General features: G+C 46.5%; 2 protein-coding genes across 12 annotated transcripts in view; one reads left to right on the top strand and one right to left on the bottom strand.

Annotated features, from left to right (window-relative positions):
• The window catches only part of Tsnaxip1 (translin associated factor X interacting protein 1), a 22,234-nt gene that overhangs the window by 7,365 nt on the left and 2,956 nt on the right, over positions 1–11,913 (top strand). The window contains exons 3-16 of one of the 5 annotated variants that reach the window (XM_023709419.1): positions 3,131–3,243; positions 3,392–3,515; positions 4,822–4,915; positions 5,665–5,861; positions 6,452–6,587; positions 7,026–7,195; positions 7,278–7,437; positions 7,514–7,644; positions 7,799–7,924; positions 8,147–8,299; positions 8,424–8,533; positions 8,745–8,871; positions 8,967–9,073; positions 9,435–9,653. In XM_023709419.1, the coding sequence (XP_023565187.1) occupies positions 3,131–3,243; positions 3,392–3,515; positions 4,822–4,915; positions 5,665–5,861; positions 6,452–6,587; positions 7,026–7,195; positions 7,278–7,437; positions 7,514–7,644; positions 7,799–7,924; positions 8,147–8,299; positions 8,424–8,533; positions 8,745–8,871; positions 8,967–9,073; positions 9,435–9,653 (1,967 nt within the window). Of the gene's footprint in view, positions 1–3,130; positions 3,244–3,391; positions 3,516–4,821; positions 4,916–5,664; positions 5,862–6,451; positions 6,588–7,025; positions 7,196–7,277; positions 7,438–7,513; positions 7,645–7,798; positions 7,925–8,146; positions 8,300–8,423; positions 8,534–8,744; positions 8,872–8,966; positions 9,074–9,434; positions 9,673–11,913 lie in introns of those variants that run through there. The other 4 variants (XM_004626023.2, XM_023709420.1, XM_023709422.1 and 1 more) reach the window with 4 other exon arrangements.
• Cenpt (centromere protein T) overlaps positions 9,907–11,913 on the bottom strand; it is a 7,135-nt gene continuing 5,128 nt past the window's right edge. For 4 of the 7 annotated variants that reach the window (XM_023709423.1, XM_023709425.1, XM_023709424.1 and 1 more), the window contains 5 exons: positions 11,869–11,913; positions 11,534–11,627; positions 10,330–10,506; positions 10,138–10,242; positions 9,907–10,063 (listed from right to left, as the gene is read on the bottom strand). In XM_023709423.1, the coding sequence (XP_023565191.1) occupies positions 9,940–10,063; positions 10,138–10,242; positions 10,330–10,506; positions 11,534–11,627; positions 11,869–11,913 (545 nt within the window). In that variant the 3' untranslated portion in view covers positions 9,907–9,939. Of the gene's footprint in view, positions 10,064–10,133; positions 10,243–10,329; positions 10,507–11,533; positions 11,628–11,868 lie in introns of all 7 variants that reach the window. The other 3 variants (XM_023709427.1, XM_004626022.2, XM_023709426.1) reach the window with 2 other exon arrangements.

Here is an 11,913-nt window from a genome sequence, read left to right as displayed (position 1 = left end):
AAAAAAAAAAAAAAAAAAAATCGATGGCATAAAAAAATTGATGTCATTATTATAAAAGTACAAAATAACCCTAGAATTTACCTGAGACCTAAACCTGGTGGATTAATATTTTTTTCAGATTTCAAAAGGCCAGTATTAACCCAGAATACATATATTCTTCCCACCACTCCTACTCCACCCCTACCCCCCAGTACTGCCAGGCCTTTTGTACTAAACTGTGTTCCTAGCCTCTTTATTTTGAGACAGGGTCTCACTAAATTGCCCAGACTGACCTTGATTTTTTTTTTTTTCAAACAGTAGGCAAGTTTTATTAAAAGTAGGAAAAGAAACAGGCTCTGCCAGACAAGTTTGGGCCAAGTGAAAGTAGGAAAAGAAGTTCAGCCTACAGCATAAGGGTGGGCTACATGCAACAAGGAATATAGTGGCTTGGGCTTGAACTTTTCATCCTCCTACCTCAGCCTCCCAAAATGCTGGGATTACAGGTATTGGTCAACACACACACACACACACACACACACACACACCCCATGTTATATTTTAATTAATAAGTGGGTGAGATAAAATATTAATTTATTTTAAATTTCTGGATAATTATTTTAGAGACATTCATATTGTCCATTCCTAATTCCATCACATATTACCTATGCAAGGAATCTGTTTTCTGAATGTGTTAAAACCCACTCAGTACTCCAGGAGGCTAAAATAGGAGGGTGGAAAATTTGAGCCCACCTGGGCAACTTATTGATATAAAATATATGAAAAAAAAAAAAAAAAAGACAAAATATAGTTCAGTGTGAAGGCTCTCGGTTTAATCCTGAGTACCAAAAAAAGTACTTCATCTGTGATTTGTGCTTATTTTTTGTATATGTTAAAAGATTATTTTCTTTTTTTTTAAAGATTATTTTCATTTAACAGGTTATAATTCTGTTCATCTATCATTATGAATTTTATTACACCCAAAATCCTGCCATTGAACCTTTCTCTGCTTGGTGTAGCTTATCCTGATAGAAATCTTTAACGTTTAATCTATGCCAGGCATGTAAGCACATGCCTGTATTCCTAGCACTTACGAAGCTGAGACCAGACATCTGCCAATTTCTTTCCTTTTAAAAAAATTATTAACAGGGCGTGGTTATACATGACTGCAATCCAAGCACTCAGGAGGCAGAGGCAAAAAGATCACCTCAGAACTTGAAGCCAGTCTGAGTTACACAGTGAATCCAAGGCCAGCCTGTACTACAAAGTGAAACCTTATCTCAAAAAACCATAAAAAGAAAAACATTATTCCTACATGTCTATTGTATATAATGATTATATTCATCATGGGGAGTTGGTAGATGTACATAACACATCTTCATTCTTTTTTACTTCCCCTCCGCTATCCTTCTATTCCTCTCCATCCATCACTTGGTAGAACTGCCAATTTTAAGGCTAACCTGGGAGAAATGGAGAGATCCTGTTTCAAAAATCTAAAAGCTGATAATATAGGTCAGTGGTATAGCACCTGCCTGGCAAGTGCAAGGTACTCAGTTTGATTCCTGGTAAAAAAAACAAAAAAAAACACCTAATTGTTTCATTGTCTTTTCCCACCTATGTTTCCATTTTAATCAATCAAATCTTTGTTGATGCCTGCCATGTGTTAGGCACTAGAGATACAGTGGTAAACAAGACACACATAACTATTGATGAGAGTAGATAGGGGTGTGGCAATGGGGAAGTTTGGGGGAGGCTGACCTGGGGAACAGTCCTGAGACCTCACTGCTGAATAGTTAGGAAAGGGTTTTTGTTTTGTTTTGTTTTGTTTTGTTTTGTTTTGTTTTGTGTTGCTGCATCTCCGCTGTCCTCTTTGTTTTGATTGGGCTGCCTTCTCTGTCCCTTTCTGTGAAGCAAGGCTTGGGGGTCTCTGACACACATCTGTTTTTAGATTTTTGTTTGTTTGTTTTTGGAGAGATTAAGTTATTTTACTTTCTATGCATCCTTCTAAAGAAAGATGCTATCTTTTTTTTTCATCCTTTTTAAATTGGCTATACAGATTAATGAGCTTCGTTTTAACAGATTCATATGTGCACATATATTTTGATAATTTTCACCCCATCATCTCCCCTCACTCTACCCTCCCTGCAAGTTTCACATTTTTGGGGGGGTGTCTCAATGTGTATATTTTGCTCACCATCTTCCCTATGACCTGCCTGAATGTCCCTCCCCCTTCCTCCTGTCTTTCAATAAGTCTCCTCTCTACTTTGTTACTATTTTTAGGTTCCACATAGTAGGAAGAATACTCACATATTTTTATAAGACAGGTATTTAAAACTCAGGCCTACCTGTAGAAAAAGGTAGCTCACTTTTCATACCTTCCTAGCAGGTACTAGTCTGTGCAAACCACATACTCAAGGAGGGGATGGGGGTGGGGGACATAGCTCAGAGGCCTAAGCGCCTGCCTGGCAAGTGCAAGGTCCTGAATTGAATCCCCAGAACACAAACATGTGCTCTGCTTCTCTGGCATCTTCACCCCTGAACAGTGTGGGGTGACTACCGTCATCTCCATTTTATAGAGGCAGAGACTGAAGCTCAAAGTTAAACTTGTGTTCAGGTAGCTAATAAAGAAAATCTGCAGTTTAACCCAAAGACCCTCTCTAACCCAAGGGTCAACAGTATTAATTATGAACCATATTTAGATGTTTATTTAAAAAGAATCAAGAAGAGCTGGAAAAATGGCGGGCCTGAGTTCAATCCCCGGTTCTGCCAATAAAATAAAATACAGAGAATCAGGAATGTGGGCTGGGGAGATATCTCAGCAGTCTAAGCATCTGCCTGGCAAGCACAAGGACCCGGGTTCAATCCCTGGTACCACATGCCGTGCAGACCCTAGAACCCTGGGCATGCTGTGCCAGCCACGGAAATCAGGTGTGGTGGCATGCACCTATAATCCCAGTGCTAGGGAAGCTGAGACAGGAGGATCACTACAAGTCCAAGCTGTGTAGCGAGACCCTGAACCAAATAAATAAAGATTTAAAAAAGAGAGAGAGAGAGAAAAAAAAAAAAAAAGCAGGAATGTGAGAGAAGATGTGCAAAGGAACATTAGGAAGGGGAGAAATGTTATCATCTTAATGTCACCTGTCTCTTCCTGAAGCCTGTACAATTTTCCGTGAATGGCCACCTGTCCCCGTGGCCCACATATGCCAGTTGCCAGACCATCCTACAAAATCGGAAGCCCTGTTCAGATGACGGCCAAAAGCGCACCAGGTAAGCCAGGATCAGTCCAATGGTGGGTGAGCTGCTATAGACCAGGCATTGGGCCAGCAGACAGGGCAGAGGGGTATGTTGCCTCAGACCAAGGGTACAATACTACTTGGGTGCTGGTAACATCTCAGCTAACCATCCTCTGCAATAGCTGGCAGCAGCAGTCCATAGGTGTTGCCAAGCCTAGATACCTGGAGCAGCTAGAGAACTACCTACGCAAGGAGCTCCTCCTGCTAGACCTGGGCACCGATTCTGCGCAGGAGCTGAGGCTGCAGGTTAGAGCCACAGACTAAATCTTAGGAAGGGTGGGAAGACACGCCCACTAGGACTGAGCATCTCAGACCTTCAGCAGAGACTGAACTCTCCCCCAGTTCTTCTGGGTCTCCCTCCCCGGAAAAAAGCACATCTTACTAGAAAGCCAGTGATCAGGCAAGGCTACACATTATAACCAAAACTTTCTTGAGGCTGGGGTTTCCTCAACTGAGTCAGATGGGCTGAATACTGCTTCCAGGGACACTCAGACTAGGTCACTGGACATTAGCAAATAGGCCCTGATTCTGGAACCTGGGCAAGCAGGAGTCATATAATCACATTCACCCTGGAAACAGTTACCCCAAGCTTGAAAAGATAGCCCAGATACCAAGAAGGGTAGGAGTGAGGGAGATTAATCTAGATTCTGGTACATATTTTGGAAGAACTCAAATAGGAATGACAACAGAGAAACTCTGACCCCTGACCAGGTCATGACTGAATGCTTTACAGAGCCCTGGCCATGTGTCAGGCCCTGGAACAATCATACAAGCAGATGATGCCATGCTAACAAGGAAACAAGCCTGGAGACATCCCACAAGGAGGTGGTGAGGATGGGATTCAAGCTCAGGGCTGATTTCACAGCCCGTGCCCATTCCAGTAAAGAATACTGCCTCCAAAAGCTTCTTGTTTCTGCAAATCAAGGGTCATGCTTCATATCTGGGTGCCCACTGTCACACACACACACACACACACACATTGGAGCCGGGGAAATGGCTCAGTGGAATAAATACTTCCCTGGCAAGCGCAAGGGCCTGAGTTCATTCCCCAAAAGAGGGAGAGAGAGAGGGAGAGAGGGAGGGAAGGAGGGAGGGAGGGGGAGAGAGAGAGAGAGAGAGAGATCATCCTATGTCTATGTGGGACAGAAAACCAAGCCTCCACTCTGAGGTTAAAACAGAGGACTAGAATTTTCAGTCTCTTGCTCCCAAAGGGCTCTGAGATAGGGAGGAACTGCAGGTAAGAAGCCAATGGATACAGGATGTGGAAGGCAAGAGGCTGCCCACCTGGAGAATCAGAGAAACTCTGGCAGAGAGGCAGGTCTGGCCTTCAGTGATTTGCCAGGCATCAGCACCAGGAAAAGCCTCCAGAGGACTCTCCCCCAGCTCTGTGATACTGTGACAGACCTAAATATTGGCCGAGGCATTCACTCAATAGGACTGACCTCGCAGTCTCACATGGGAACACTTCTGAGCCCAGTTAAAAAAACCCACAGGTCCCCACTGAGGATGGCAGCGATAGGCCCAGAAGTAAAAGTTTCCCTTCTTTTGCCAGCCTTACAGGGAGGTCTTCGAGTTCTTCATAGAGGATTTCAAAACATACAAGCCACTGCTGTCCTCCATCAAGAATGCATATGAGGTGATGCTGGGTAAGAACGCAGCTCCCAGTCACCTGCATAAGGTGTGCCTACCAGTAATCCCAACACCCTGGGAGGTTGAAGCAGGAGGATCATAAGTTCAAACCTAACCTGGGCAACTTAGTGACTTACCAAGACCCTGTCTCAAGACAAAAATTTTAAAAAAGGACTGGGAATGTAGCACAGTCCAAAGGCCTTGGGTTCACCCCCTACTATGGGAAAAAATAAAAGTCAAAAAACACATCATTTCTGGGTCTACCAAGAATTTGGATAGGGTCCTATACTGCCTTTCTGGAGCTCTACAGCAAGAGATAGGCAGGTACTAACTGGGCTTTGAGATCATTTTTTACATACACTGTGCTAGGGTATCACAGGACCCTCTCATCCTTGAAAAGTATGGCAATACCTATAGAAATCAGAGGGAACCCCAGGGAAGTGAACACCTCTAGAGTGAGGAAGGTCTCCCCCCAGGCTCAAGCAGGTTGCAGTTGGCGTAGGAGTGTGCTTGCTTTGGCAGCATGCATACTAAAGGTGTAGAGGTAAGGCTATAGGAGAGACTTAGGAGGCTCTTAGTTGGATTCTGCCACTTCTTTAAAAACTAGTAACAGGAAGGCTTGAAGCAAGGGCCAGGACTTTGAACAAGGTGAGCAGACTCTTGGTGTTTGCAAGTGACAGCTACTCATCTAGGACTTAGGATCTGTGCCTCTTGGCTGTTTATTCTCCGTGGTTCCAAAAGGACTCTCCTACATGTTTCTGCTTAGCCCACCAAAGGGAGAAGATTAGGGCCCTGGAGCCCTTGAAGGCCAAGCTTATCACAATGAGTGAGGACTGCAACGAGAGGATCCTGGCCATGAGGGCTGAGGAGAAGTATGAAATTGCCATGCTCAAGAAAGAAAAGATGAATCTGCTAAAACTAATAGACAAAAAGAATGAGGAGAAGATCTCACTGCAGAGTGAGGTGAATGGAAGTGATGTGATGACCAAGCTCCTGAATTCCTGCTCTGTCCCCCTCCTTGAGCAGAGGGCACCCCAACCTCATTGCCCACCCTTCTGCCTGAGTCAGCCCTTCCCCCAGACCCTCTAATACTTCTACCCTTCTGCTTTGCTGAGGGGCTCAGTATGACCCCAAGTCTCAGGAAGCCTTCTCCACAGGTATCTTCCTGGCTCTCAGAATGGCCACTTTCTGTGTGTGTGTGTGTGTGTGTGTGTGTGTGTGTGTGTGTTTCTGAGAATTGAGCCCAAACCCTTTACACTAAGGTATGTAATCCAGCCTTTTATTTTAAGATAAATTGTCACTAAACAAGAGTTACCCTCCCTCCCCTCACCCCACCCCCCCTAAAAAAGAAGTTACCCAGCCTGGGCTCAAACTTGCTATCCTCCTGCTTCAGCCTCCCAGAGTGATATGATTAAAGGCATGCAGCACAGCTGGTTCCAACTTTTCTATTCCTAGGCTGAGAGGACCACCCAACACCCATCTCACCCCTGTGGTGAATAGCTGCATACAGGGGTCCAAAAAAAGTCCCTGGCTACCAGCTACTTTCCTAGCAGGTGTCCAAGCTGAGGAAAAACTTGGCTGAGGAGTACCTGCACTACCTCACTGAGCGAGATGCCCGCAAGATCCTCATTGCAGACCTAAATGAGTTACGGTATCAGCGGGAGGACATGTCACTAGCCCAGGCCCCAGGTACCCCAAATTAAGCTTGTTTCCTTTTCTGAAGTGCTAGACAGAAGTCTGGCTCTCACCACTTACCCTGTTCATTCAACATTTCTAACATCTGCTCATTCTGTGGCCATACATGTTGGGAAATGTCCCTACTACTAGCTGAGGCTGTGTATTTTCTGAACTGGATCAAAAATTGTAAGATCTAAAAAAAATTGTAAGATCTTTTAAGTAATAATACTGTTGCTAGCGGAGACTGCCCTGTAAGTTCATGTGGCCTGGTACCACATGTTCTGGGGTTCTCTACATTAGGAAAACTCCAGGGCTGATAGTACTGTGGACAAGACCTAGAGAATCCCAGAGGGCAGAAGAACTTTAGGCATGCCCTAAGGGGTATTTATATTAGCCTTGGGCCATAAGCCTGAGAGCCAGGGTGACACAGACTGGTGGTGTTCTGGACAGGTGTCTGGGGGGAAGACCCTGTGAAGCTAACACTGGCTTTGAAGATGACTCGACAAGATCTGACACGCACGCAGATGGAACTCAACACCATGAAGGCCAACTTTGGAGATGTGGTACCCAGGAGAGACTTTGAAATGCAGGAAAAGACCAATAAGGATCTTCAAGAGCAGGTGCTAGTGGGTGGACAAAGCAAGGCATGAGTAGGGCAATGTTATATAGGTGGGTAGCTAGGACCAATCACCTTGCCCACAGCTGGACAGCCTGAGAGCTGACTATGAAGAGGTTCGCAAGGAGCATGAAATATTGCTGCAGTTGCACATGACCACATTGAAGGAAAGGGACCAGTTCTCTTCCGAACTGCAGGATATCCAGCGCACATCCACGCCACGACCTGACTGGACTAAGTGCGGAGGTAATGATGGCCATCCAGGCCTCAAGGTTTATTGAAAGACATGAGCTAGTATCCAACCTTCTTTCTCTATCTGCAGATATAGTGGCTGGGGGTCCGGATCGCTGGCAAGTGCTGGCTGAGGGCAAGAACAGTGACCAGCTGGTGGATGTGCTGCTGGAAGAGATTGGCGAGGGCCTGCTCCGGGAGAAAGACTTTTTCCCTGGTCTGGTAGGGGAGTCTCTGAAAGGGAGGCTTAGGGCCAAAGTCTGAAGTTAGACCCTGCTACTGAGACTTGAGGTTCTTGGGGGCACCATCTGGGGCTCTCCCTTCTTTAGAGATACAGCCAGAGGGGCTCAGTCATGAGCTGATATTTGCCTTACAGGGCTATGGGGAAGCAATTCCCCCTTTTCTTCGGTTTGATGGCCCTGTGCAAAATAAAAAACCAAGCAAGAAAGATGTGGTAAATCTCCTCAAGGATGCCTGGAAGGAACGTCTTGCAGAAGAACAGGTCAGCTCTCACCAGTCATGTTGGCCCAATGCGGCTTTCAGAATCAGTCTTTTAGGGCAATAGGGATGAACCTCGTAGAGCTTTCAGCGATACAAACAGCCCCTGTAGCATGCATGCCATACATTTGCCACCACTGCTCTTAAAGTTCTAGGAGCAGGGAAAGGGCCAATTATGGGGCAGAATACCCCAATTATGGGGTATCTCCTTTTCCATACCCTGCAGAAGGAGAAGTTTCCAGATTTCTTCTTCAATTTCCTGGAGCGTCGCTTCGGGCCGAGTGATGCCATAGCCTGGGCATATACCATTTTCGAAAATATCAAGCTTTTTCGCTCCAATGAGGTCATGAGCCAGTTCTATGCAATCTTGATGGGAAAGGTGAGCTTGAGACTGACCCCAGCTTGTTGGGTAGACTGAATGGGTCTTTGTCTCCCAGCATAACCCAGCTCTGCCCATACCAGTGTAGGAAGCAGCTAGTTAATAAATTCTTTCATCCCTGTAGCTGACAGAGAGTGTGTATATCAACCAAAAGGAGACAACAGCCCAACTGCTGAAGGAGATGATAAATGCCGACAGTCAAAATGAGGGGCTGATAACCATGGAACAGCTCAGGTGAGAGCCCAGTCCAGGCTACTCCAAACTCTAGTCCAACTTCTCTGGCTAGCCTCCCAACTATGCAGAGAAAAGGCGGGGCCTGGTACAAAGGGCCACAGCTTCAAAGCTCAAAATTTCTACTGAATACCAGTAGGGATGGCAGAGGACAGGATGGGGAGATAGGTGAGCAGCCTCAGGGGGACCCCTGCTGCCTCTCTTGTCTCCATAGTACCATCCTCAGGAACACTTTTCCAGTCAAGACGGAAGAACATATTCAGGAGTTGATGGAGGCAGCAGGCTGGCATCCCAACAGCAGCAATGCGGACTTGTTTGACTACCGCTTATTATTTACAGAGGTGGGTGTGGGGCCCAGGACCCAGCCCAGCCCCTGTCCTTGCCTTGACTGGACCCTAGTCCATGGAGCCTCACCCTGTCTTGTGGCCCTTTCCAGAATGAGGAGGGCCAGAGTGAACCTTTTGTGCAAAAGGTGTGGGAACAGTACATGGTTGAGAAGGATGAATACCTACAGGAACTAAAGCAGGAGCTGGGCCTGGAACTGTAAGTGACCCCCAGGCTTATAGGCTCACTCAGTCATGATGAGTCTCAGTCTGGACAAGTCGGGGGCCTGCCCAATAGCTCAGTTGTTTAAGTGCCTGCCGAAACAAAGAGCTCAAACTCAAGCTTCTGTGGTTCGAAACCTGATAGTCACGGCAAACCAGAAATGCCCTAAAGGCATTTCGGGCCTCCAAAAAAAGAAAAAAACCCTTTCAGTCTGGACAAGTCCCAAGGGGTGGCATCTCTTTGTGGGTCTCTGTATGCTCATCGACACTATAAACTGCTCAAGCCTGACAAATAGGAGGGTATGATAGTCTGAGGTAGACGGGGGGCTCAAACCTGTCTCTCTCTTCTTATGGGGCAGCTATGAGGATGTAACTCTTGCCAAGATGCGCAGAGCTCTGATGACCATTGATCCTACCTTGGACAAGCAAAATCTCAACACCCACCTGAGCTGGGCCTTCCAGATCCCTGTGTCGGAAATGCCAGAGGATGAGGATGAGAACATTGTAACAAGGCTTCAGACAGCAATGGAACGGCTTTATATGACTGATGTCAAGCGGACAGGGCCTCGAGAATCAGAGTATGAAAGCTAAGACTACCATGGGCAGCCTGAGTGCTCTAACGCTGCTAACTGAATTTTTAGTCTAAAATTATTTGCATGAACTCATGTTATTTTCCATGCTGTGCTGGGAGCCAGGTGGGGAATGGGAGGGGAACGATCTGGACTGGCCTTAGGACATGTACCAAAAAGCAGAATATTCTGTTTGTGACACTTTATTGATGGTAGGAAGTAAGGCGGTGAACTGAGAGGATTAGTGGGGTAAGAGGTCCCAAGTGGGGGAAAGGCAAGCATTAACACCTGGCCACTACTGGGCAGGGAAGACAGAATTGCCACTGAATGCACAGGGGATGATCAGCTGCCGGTACTCCAGGGGCAGGTGCCGCTCCACAAGCACATGCAATGAGACTTGGTCGGTAACCAGGCCCTGCCTGCAGCAGAAGAGAGGGGTAAACAGAATCAGCACTAGCACTCTCACACCAGCCTCCCTTTTTTGCCTGCTCACCGTCGCATCAGCAGTTCTAGGTCCTCTGGCTTCACAGTCTTGCGGCCTGCATGAGCAGCAAATACTTCGAGGTCATTGCAAAGGTGCTGTAAATACTTATCCAGGCTGCCAAGAAGGTTGGGGTAGAAGAGACTGAATAGTCCATTTGTGACCTGAGCATCTCCTCTCCTCACCCATGTATCCAAGACTCACCACTTTTCTACCATCTCAAGAGCCTTCCTCTCCATAGGCATCTTAGCATAGAAGCTGAAGAGTTTTGTATAGTGGTTCAGTCCACCCTTATGAGGATCTTGACGGGGTCTAGGAACAGCAGTTCGGGGCCTGGGGTGAGTTCTGGCCAACACAGGCTCTTGAGGCTCTGAAGACAAGCTGGGGGAAGGAGTAGACAGAGGTGAATGAACAGCTGTTTGAAAAGGGTCCTAGGGCTGGAGAGATGGCTCAGTGGTCTAAAGCACCTACTTGGAACAAGCTTGGCAAAGCACAGGGACCACGGTTCAATCCCCCAGCACTGCATGCCAGACAGCCGCGCCCCCTGGTGGGCTGAGCTGGCCACACACACACACACACACACACACTAAATGTTAAAATAAAAAAATAAATAAATAAAAAAAATAAAAGGGTCCTATTCAAGGGTTGCTAGTTCCTGTTAAGACTGGATCCATTGGGGCCGGGGAGATAGCTCAGTAGAATAAGCGCTTGCCTGGCCAATGTAAGGGTCTGAGTTCAATCCCCAGTTCCGCAAAAAGAAAAAAAAAAAAAAAAAAAGGGTCCATATGCTCCTTAGCCACCTTGGACCAGCAGTTCCAATCATTTGCTGAGGGGCAGTAGGGTCAGAGGGCCATACAGAGTTGGTCTTTTCCTGGGGTTCTTTTCCTCCAGTCTAGTTTTCTTTTTTCTTTTTTGCAGAACTAGGGATTGAACTCAGGACCTTGCCTTTGCCAGGCAAGCACTTAATTCTACTGAGCTGTCTCCCCAGCCCCAAAAATCTTAACTTTTTTTTTTTTTTTTTGGTGGAACCAGGGATAGTTTTCTATTCTAGCTTCTTTATATCACTGGCACCTGCTCAAGCATATGACTTTCACACCTGAGAATGAATATTTACTCCCCTCAGGAATCTGTCACTTCCTGTCCCAATTCTGCTAGTCCTCTAGGAAGCCTTCTCTGACTATATATTGACCTAGGTTACTTTTTCAGATTTTTCTTAGCTCCCAGAGGCAGGCACCAGAGTGACAATTAAGCTCTTGTGGTACACCACCAGCCTAGCTCAGGCTACTGGGCTGGGTAATCACCATTCTGGTGGAGAGGAGGATGACTATGTATGAAGGTACCCAATGCCAAACTTAGTGTCTGCCCCTTTTATAAGAGGCTTATAAGTAATAGAGTCATGGGATCTTACACTGTAGCACCAGATGATGGGGCTGGCTCAAGAAACTGGTCCAGTTGTTTGGCCTGAAGAAACTCAGGGACGTTGGAGGCCAATTCTGAGCTTGCTGCAGAGAAAGAGTAGGATCACATGGGGTTCAGGTGTGACCATGCCACCCCGCTGTGCAGGTTTAATCTTGTCCTGTTTCTCAAACACTTCTCTTAGTACTACTACAACCACTCCTCATAGTCTCCTTGGCCCCATACACACCAGTTCCCAGAAGCAACCCAAGCAAGTTTCTTCTGTGTGCTATAGCCTAAATATAGCTGTCACTACTCATCTGCTATTCCCCATACTTGGCCTTTTACCTGGCCTGTCAGAGATGTCCTCATCTTCTGAAGATCTTTCTGGCT

Source organism: Octodon degus, unplaced genomic scaffold (assembly GCF_000260255.1).
Source record: "Octodon degus isolate 3935 unplaced genomic scaffold, OctDeg1.0 scaffold00011, whole genome shotgun sequence".
NCBI lineage: Eukaryota > Metazoa > Chordata > Mammalia > Rodentia > Octodontidae > Octodon > Octodon degus.
The sequence above is the reverse complement of the archived record's forward strand: the minus strand, read 5'-3'. Positions and strand labels throughout refer to the sequence as shown.